The sequence below is a fragment of the Alnus glutinosa genome, chromosome 5 (assembly GCF_958979055.1).
Source record: "Alnus glutinosa chromosome 5, dhAlnGlut1.1, whole genome shotgun sequence".
NCBI classification, from domain to species: domain Eukaryota; kingdom Viridiplantae; phylum Streptophyta; class Magnoliopsida; order Fagales; family Betulaceae; genus Alnus; species Alnus glutinosa.
The window spans coordinates 13,666,631-13,676,062 of NC_084890.1; the positions used below are offsets into that span (position 1 = coordinate 13,666,631).

A 9,432-nucleotide genomic window follows, 5' to 3' on the forward strand; every position below is an offset into this window, starting at 1 on the left:
TGCATATTAATTATTCTGAATTGTTAAATACATGCAACTATGCAAGTGTTATAAAAGCACATAATTATCTCTTAATTTTTATTTTTATGAAAATGCTCTCAATTCTTAAGTACCCTGCTGGCTGCTGGCATGCCAACAACTAGTGTTAATTGTATCAAGTGGGAAATGGCTTTGCATGCTTCCTAACCACCAGCTTGCTCTTAGATTTAAAATAATTTTTCATAAACAAGACCGTGTCAGTTGACATCTTCAGCAATCTAGATTTGAAAAACAAAGCTCATTTACAAATACGTTACGGCATTGAAGTGGTTAGATCGATAACTATCAGAAGAAGAAACCAAAACGGGGTTAAAAGTCTACATTAGTTGTTGAAGAACTTCGATTACCATTGAAGTCTGAAGACTTGCTGTCACAGAACCATGGAACAGTTCAATAGCTATTATCTATAAATAGACATGTTTACCATACAATATTTCTCACCCATCACAAAAGCTTAGCAATGTCGACGAAAGGAGTTCATTTCGTTGCAATTGTTGCTCTCTTGTCTCTAGCATCCTCCCTTGTCTCTGCCTACGATCCCAGCCCTCTTCAGGACATTTGTGTAGCAATTGATGACCCCAAGTCTGCTGGTATTTATTTATTTATTTTTATCAACCTTGTACATATATAATTATGGTTCCCATGCATGTTCAGTATTTAACGTCATTACATTCTGCTTAGAAGATTGTCAAGACAATCGTTATTGCTTTCTTACCCTTGTATGGCATCTTGCAAACTGTTATTGTGAATGTGTCACTTTTTTTGTTCTTCTAACGCTAACAAAGGTTTCTTTCCTGCAGTGTTCGTTAATGGAAAATTCTGCAAGGATTTGGAACAAGCCAAGGCCGAAGATTTCTTCTACTCAGGACTCCAAAATCCTGGAAATACAAACAATCGAGTTGGGTCGAATGTTACTACTGTAAATGTGGAACAAATACCAGGCCTCAACACTCTAGGCATATCTTTAGTTCGTATTGACTATGCACCATATGGCCAAAATCCTCCTCACACTCACCCTCGTGGCACTGAGATTCTGGTAGTCATTGAAGGTTCTCTGTTAGTTGGTTTTGTCACATCCAACCCTGACAACCGTCTTTTCACAAAAGTTCTAAACAAGGGAGATGTCTTTGTGTTTCCAATTGGTCTCATTCACTTCCAGTTTAACGTTGGACGCACCAATGCTGTAGCATTTGCTGCTCTAAGTAGCCAGAATGCAGGTGTTATTACGATAGCTAATGCTGTTTTTGGATCTGATCCTCCCATCAATCCTGATGTTCTCGCCAAGGCCTTCCAACTTGACAAGAATGTTATTGAAGATCTTCAGAAAAAGTTCTGATGGGACAAAAATTAGAGAAATATATGATACTTTTATGAACCCTTTGCTTGTTTTCCTTATTCCATCATAACAACATGAAAATAAAAGTTTGCTTATGTAATTCTCTCTAGGTGGAGTTGGAGTATAAAATAATGTTGACCTTTGTTGAGCATCTCTCTCTCTCTCTTTATATATGTATATATAGTACTGGTCATCCCAAATAAACACGTGATATAACGATATATATAAGGAGCCTATTTCTAATTTTTGTCATGCATACTAACCAGTACTCCACCGTCCTTGATCGACCCTATGAATGTTCATTAAAATTTTTGTTTTCATTCCCTTCTCAATTAAAATTAAAGTATTAACAAATAATTAAACATAAAATCATTTTTAAAAACACACAGAGAAAAGAAAATCACTCTTATATCATATCAAAACATCTTTTCAAACTAAAAAAAATCCCAAATTAAAACACATTAACATAGATCATATCAACTTACCTCAAGGAAAATGATATCATCTTCACGTACACAAGCAACTCGCCTGGACAACATATCTTCCCTCTCCACGTATAAAATTAAGCATATCTTTCCTCTCCACATACAAAAGCAGCTCGCCTGTTTAACATCAACGTGCTATCAAAATATCATAAGTCTTACAATGTGGCATGCACGCATATGCCGATGTGTATAAACATATGTATATTTCCTAGAACATATACATCACAATGCTTTTGCATAGCATGCAGTACTTTTACCTGGCCTCATTAACATTGTCGCAACTTGCAACATCAAACGAGAGATATCTACAGATCAAAGGATTACTTCTGGCAGCTCTAATTAGGCATCAAATTCATCAATCCTTTTAGATATCCACTCTAGATGGAGTTTCTCTTAATCTTCGCAACTTTCCATGATGTAAAAAAGTTGTGGATTGTTTCGAATTTTGATACCAAATATGTGACTTTGACAAAATATAGACTCAGTTTAATTTTCTATCAAAACCTAAGTTCCTTAGAGGGAAAAATGAGAAAACCTTGAAGCAAAACCAAACAAACCTTGAAATCTCAAAAGAACTAACAAGCTTGATACAAAATTAAAACATCTCTTGCAAAGCTGTCATAACTATTAACCTCTATTTATAAAATGAATTAGTAACATCAATTCATTTGTTAATTCAACTAAGGAATCTGCATGCTTTTGCTCATTAAAATTTGTACAAGATAAATGAGGACATAGATTAGCTAGGACAGCAACCCAAGTTTACTAATGAGATAATAAGGAAACATATAGGCAAGCTAGGATGGATATAAGTAATGATGAAAATCTTTGTGGGTGCAGTATTTAATTATACATTCTGCACTAACAAAAGAAAAAGGAAAGCTACAGAGATGAAGAATTTTTTCATATATGGAAGCAAACAGGCAAACCCAAAAATAGGTTTCCACACATGAATCAAGCATTAATTCAAACAAGCATATAAAGCAAAAACGTGTATGTAATTAATAGATAGTTTCAACTATTTCAGCTGATATTTATATAATAAAACAAAAGGTATTTCTGCATTCACACTGAGGACAGAGTCGTCTGTTCTATTTATAGAAGAGTGGAAACAACTTACATGAATAAAATAAAGTTTAACAAGTACAAGATGAACACGTGAAGCAAGAAGGCATGGTTAGATACAAAAAGAAGACAAAGTGAAAGACAAGTCTTAAGTCAGGAAGAGTGTGGTGTATCTTCTGCATCTTCCAGTTCTGAAATAGGTGGCTGCAGGTTCACTTGAGCAGTATCTTCATCTTCCAGTTCTGAAATAGGTGGCTAGTTGCAGGTTCACGTGAGCAGTAGCTTGAGAACATGGTTCAACAGGAGGTGATGTAATACTCCCCCTCAATCGCAACGGTTGCGGGCAAACGTTGAGATTGGCTCGAAGATGAGCGAAGAGAGTGAAGGCCAAGGGCTTAGTGATGATGTCAGCCAATTGATCTTTGCTAGAAAGGAACTTGACAATGAGGGATTTCTGAGCAACTCGATCTCGCAAAAAATGGTAGTCAATTTCAATGTGTTTGGTGCGGGCATGAAAAATAGGATTAGAAGTTAAATAAGTGGCACCAATATTGTCGCAGTGAAGAATGGTAGCAGTAGAGAGGAAGATGCCGAGTTCTTTGAGAAGGGTTTCAATCCAGAGCAACTCAGCAGTGGTATTTGCTAAAGCTTTGTACTCAGACTCAGAAAGATGCAGTAGCCGGAGGTAGACTTCTGGTCATCAGGGCAACTAGCCCAATTCGCGTCAGAGAAGGCAAATAATTGAGAGGAGGGTGTTGGTTTAATGAGGAGACCATAGGAGAGAGTATTTTTGAGATAGCGAAGGATCCTTTTGATGGCAGTCCAGTGAGTGTCACGAGGGGAATGAGAGAATTGAGAGACTTTGTTAACCGCAAAGGCAATGTCCGGGCGAGTGAGTGCGAGGTAGTGTAGAGCACCAACGGTGCTTCTATAGAGTGTAGTATCATACATGGGAGTGCCATCAAATTGGCTAAGAGGAGAGGAGGTTGAAATTGGAGAGGAAACCGGTTTAGCAAACTGCATAGAGGTTCTTTTGAGTAGATCAGCTATGTAACATTGTTGGCAGAGGTGAAGTCCTGTAGGTGACCTGTGGACTTCGACACCTAGGAAGAAGTTTAAGGAACCAAGGTCTTTGATGGGAAAGTCAAAAGAGAGTGAGTGAAGAAGAGAGTCTATGAGAGAGAGTGAGGAGCCGGTTAGGATGATATCATCCACATAGACCAGAGCAAGAAGGTGAGTACCTGCAGAGACAAAAGCAAATAGGGAAGGATCGGCTTTAGAAGCGGTGAAACCGAGTTCAAGGAGGCGAGTGCTGAGGCAAGAAAACCATGCTCGGGGGGCTTGTTTTAGCCTATACAATGCTTTCTTTAAGAGGCACACTGAGTTGGGAAATTGAGGATGCACAAAACCAGGTGGCTGGGCCATGTAAACTGTCTCACTAAGAAAACCATGGAGAAAGGCGTTGCTGATGTCAACTTGTTTTATTGGCCATCCGGAAGAGACAACAAGGGAGAGAACGGTTCGAATTATAACAGGTTTGATAACAGGGCTGTAGGTTTCCCAATAATCAATTCCTTCTTGTTGATGGAAGCCTTTGGCAACAAGGCGGGCCTTATAACAATCAACACTGCCATCCGCCTTTCGCTTGATGCGATAAACCCATTTAGAGCTGACAATGTTCATGGAGGATGTAGGAGGAACAAGGGTCCAAGTACCATTCTTCAAAAGAGCATGGAACTCTTCAGCCATGGCATCTCGCCATACAACATGTTGGACAGCAGAGGTGTAGCATGTGGGCTCAGTTTCAGGATTGGAGGTGGTGACAGTAAAGGCTCGAGGTACGGTATATTTGGGAGTGCCATCGGGTAGGAGGGTGGGTTTATGGATGTGGTTTTGGGATCGGGTAGTCATGAGGTGGGACCAAAAATAGGGTGCAGTAGAGTCAGACATTGAGGTGGAGTGGGAGAGGGTTTGAGAGCGAGTGATCATGGGGTGTGAAAGGAGAGGGGGAATAAGTGGGGTAGATTGAGAAGTGGGAGGAGGGTCACATGTAGGTTGAGAATTGGATGTGGGAGTAACAGCATGGGACAAAGTGTGTTGAGGAGTTCTAGGAGAGGATGTGGCAGTATTGGGAGAAGTTAGTGGGAGGGTAGCGTGTTGAGGAGCTCTAGGAGAGGATGTGGCAGTGGTGGGAGTAGGAGAAGTGGTGACAGTTGGTTGAGTAGCTCTAGAGGGAAAGGTGGCAGGAGATTGAAGGGTGTGACCAAGGGGCAGAGGGATGGGAAAAAAGGAGGACATAACACGTGTTGGAGAGGAGGAAGGACGTGGGGCATGAGTGGAGAGACACGGGTTATACGAATTTTGAGAAAGAAAAAGGGAAGGAAGTGGTAAGAGGCCGGGTAAAGAAGAGGGAGATGGGTCAGTATGTGAGGAAGATTTTTGGAAAGGAAAGGCTTGTTCGTTGAAGACAACATGTCGAGCAATGTAAACCCGATTGGCAAGGGGATCGAGACACTTATAACCATGATGAGACAAGCTATAATCGAGAAAAACACAGGTCTTGGAATGGAAGGCAAATTTGTGGGAGTTGTAGGGACGAAGATATGGCCAACACTCATAACCAAAAACTTTGAGGAATTGATAGTCGGGAGATTTATGAAAGAGCAATTCATAGGGAGAGGAGTTGCAGTTGACACTTGAGGGAAGACGGTTTATTAGAAAGCAAGCGGTTTCAAATCCTGAGTCCCAATGAACAAATGGAACATGAGAGTGAGCAAGGAGGGCAAGGCCAGTATCCACAATTTGACGGTGTTTACGCTCAACACTACCATTTTGATGGTGGGTGTGGGGGCAGGTTTTGCGATGGGAGATGCCATGAGTGGAGAAGAATTTTTGTAAGGCAAGGAATTCTCCCCCTCCATCAGTTTGAATTGATTTAATGGATCGATCAAAGAAGTTTTCAACCATGGATTTAAATTGAGTGAAAGTAGCAAGAACATTAGATTTTTGAGTAAGAGGGAAAAACCAAATATACTTGCTAAAATCATCCACAACGCAAAGGAAATAATGTTTATTATTGAAAGACAAAAGAGGGGCAGGACCCCATACATCAAGAAACAAAAGTTCTAAAGGAATAGTGGAAACAGATGGAGTGGCATCAAAATGAAGTTTGTGCAGTTTTCCTTGCTGACAGGCAGGACAAAGCTGGACAGACGACTTGTGAGGCATCACAGGAAGGTGATGCTTGGACAAAATGCGGCGGACCAACGGAGGGGCTGGATGACCGAGACGATTGTGCCATTGATGTATGGAGACTCTTTCACCAAGGAGAGCAACAGAAACAGATCTGGGAGAAGAAAAGGAAGGCCAGGGGTAGAGGCCACCTTTACTAGGACTTTGAAGAAGGAGCTTGCCCGTGTGAAGATCCTTAACACGAAAAAAATGAGCGTGAAACTCAAGAAACACTACAAAAATTGAAGCAATTTGTGACCAATGTTTAGTGGCCTTTCAGGGTGCCTGAAAGGCTACTAAACATTAGTGACATATGATTAGTGGCCTTTTTAGAAGGCCACAAATCAGTTAGTCAGTATTTCTGACTTTGTGGCGTGTCATTGGCTGACACGCCACTAATTATGGTATTTTTTTTTAAAAAAAAACATAAAAATCCTACAATCCAAAACCTGTAATCCGAAATTTTGTATTGGTTTACTACAATTCTATCAATCCATAATCAACACAATTGCAACAATTTGAATTTTTATCAACAATCACAACTACAAAAAAAAATTATTCCAAAAGTTTCACTAAACATATATATATGACAAAGTTTCATAATACTCAAACTAAAACTTACAACAAACAAAATATATGATAAGTGCTGAATGTTACACATTCAAGCCCCTTAATTTACATATGTTAAGCTCTTAGTTTTGTTATAATTTGATGTTTTATGTTGTTTTTGTGTTTTCTTGTATTTTATAGGTTTTAGAAGAAAAACCGATCAAATTCCAAGATTATAATGAAGTCAGCAAACTCACTTTTGGATAGATTCAAACTCCAAATCAATTTTGAATTTAAGGAAAGAGAAGTTGGCAAAAATTCGTTATCTTTGGAAAGAATCCAGAATGAGCACGTCTCAGTAATTTAATCATATCTTTCGGTCAAGTATCAGATTGCAACAAAATTGGTGGAGTTGGAAAGCTAATAAGAAAGGCAATAAATATGTCAGAAATAGGTTTTTCCTAATTCGGACGTTTTCCATGCCAAAATTGCCCCGTAATAAAAGACCGTAAATCTGTACGAATTTTGGAATCCTTTTCCTACTTGGATAGAAATTTCAGAAAAGGAGAAGACTTGTAATTATTCTTTTTGGACTAGAAAACCTACTTAGAATTGTAATAGGAATTCTAGAGCTTCTAAAGCTTCTCTAATCCCTATAAATAGGCCTCTAGCCTTTGAAGAAAGACACAAAAACTTGGAGGAAGAATCAAAGACTACATCAAGGAGGTTCTTTCTAGTTTTTATTTTCTTCCTTTATTTATTTTCTGTATGTATATAATTTTAGTTTATATTAGTTGTAACTAATACTTTAGTTAGGGCTCGATTGAAGCTCTAATCATGTCTTTTTAAGTTTTTCAATTTGCCTTGCTACAATTTATATATTGATGTTTAACTTGATTAATTCTAGTTTCTTGAATTCCTCATATGTTTATGTTTGGCCATCATATGCATGTGGTATGGATTTGTTATTTATGTCAATTTGGATGACCGAGTCCTGGGCATAATAGAGTAACAAAAGAACCCCGACACAGGTTCTTGGATTAATCAACATAAAGACAACTGGAATAGATACCATATTTCAATCTGAGTGTGTTTACCGATTTCCATAGATTTATGCTTCCTTGAAGAACAACTTAGTAGATACTATGCTAAATCCTTTAAGGAAGAAAAGAGTTAGAGTAGATACCATGCCTAACTCGTTGTTTAGGGAAATCAATAGCTTTAGGAGAAGATACCATTCCCTTGTGGCTGGTAAGCATTAAGCATCATGTTATGATTGTAGTATTGTGCATACTGCGAATCTTATTTGAGTATGATTAGCGGTGGATATCGAAGCCCTACCTTTTCTTCATAGTATTTTATATTCAATTTTTTATCCCGTTTTATTCAACATATCGCTTTTAGGAATTTCTCTTTAAATACAATTTATATCAATCCTCGTGGGAATGATCTCGTATTTGTCTGCTATACTATTGTTTTGATCTTGTGCACTTGCGAGTAAAACGTACAAGTATTTGCCTATTTATTTAGGTAGATATTTGCACAACAAGTTTTTGGCGCCGTTGCCGGGGATTGTGTTAAATTTTGTTTTTAAAGTTTTTCCTTTTATTTTAGTTATTTCAGTTTATGATAATCTAAAAATAAAAAAAAATAAAAAAAAGAAGGCTTTTTTCTTTTAATTTTTATTTTTGTTTTTGTTTTCCTTTTGTTATGCTTATGTTCATGTAAAAAAATAAAAAAAAAATAAAAAAATAAAAGAAATAAAAAAAAACGTATTCAAAGTTGAGGACGACATGGCAGAAGTACGTGTAGAGAATCCACCCGAGCGGAAGCCAATGAAGGGTTCCTTCATACCACAAAATCCAAATCAACCCTCTTGCATTGCTTTTCAACCAAATGTGCAAAGCAATTTTGATTTGTCTCCGTTGCTCAATATGGTTCCACACTATAGAGGCACACCTACAGAGGATCGATATCTACACATTCGGGACTTCTTTGATCTTTGCAAAACTCAAAACATCCATGGCTTAAATGCGGAAGCAATCAGGTTAATTCTCTTCCCTTTTTCCTTGAAAGATAATGCTAAGTTATGGTTGAATTCTTTGGCTGTAGGGTCTATTCACAATTGGGAGGAGTTGACCACAAAGTTCTTGAAAAGATTCTTTCCAGCCCAACGGACTAGGCAATTGAGGAGGGAGATTCAAACCTTCCAACAAAAAGATGGAGACCTATTCTTTGAGGCATGGGAACACTTCAAGGAACTACTTCTAAAATGTCCACATCATAATCTATCTCAAGACGATCAGGTACAAGCTTTTTATGAAGGTTTAAATTATTCTAAAAAAAAGTCTTGTAAATTCAGCTTGTGGAGGCATGTTAATGGAGAAGAATAGCGAGGAGGCCATAAAACTTTTTGAGACTTTAAGTGAAAACTCCCAACAATTCTCATCCCGTGGGAGGCAAGGACTCAAAAGAAAAGGCGTCTATGAAGTGAATGGCAATAATGGAGTTCAAACTCAGATGGCTACCTTGGAAAGGAAACTGGATATGCTAGTGAAAGTCATGACCACTCATAATATCTTTCTCATTCAACAGATTGCTCAAGTTGAGGTATGTGCCATATGTTCTCATTCTGACCACACCACTGAGACTTGCCCCATGCTTTCATTTACAGATCAGGAGCAAGCAAATTATGTGAGCCAAAATAATTATCCTCCAAAGAACAAT

General features: G+C 38.2%; 1 protein-coding gene and 1 non-coding gene across 2 annotated transcripts; one reads left to right on the top strand and one right to left on the bottom strand.

Annotated features, from left to right (window-relative positions):
- Window positions 1–487: 487 nt before the first annotated feature.
- LOC133868606 (germin-like protein subfamily 1 member 17) lies at window positions 488–1,526 on the top strand. The gene is made up of 2 exons (XM_062305539.1): window positions 488–629; window positions 840–1,526. The coding sequence occupies exons 1-2, from the start codon at window positions 500–502 to the stop codon at window positions 1,373–1,375; spliced, it is 666 nt and encodes a 221-aa protein (XP_062161523.1). The 5' UTR covers window positions 488–499; the 3' UTR covers window positions 1,376–1,526.
- A 7,362-nt stretch (window positions 1,527–8,888) lies between these two features.
- Window positions 8,889–8,995, bottom strand: LOC133869962 (small nucleolar RNA R71). The gene has a single exon (XR_009900591.1). It is a non-coding gene; the product is annotated as a small nucleolar RNA R71 (small nucleolar RNA).
- Window positions 8,996–9,432: the final 437 nt, after the last annotated feature.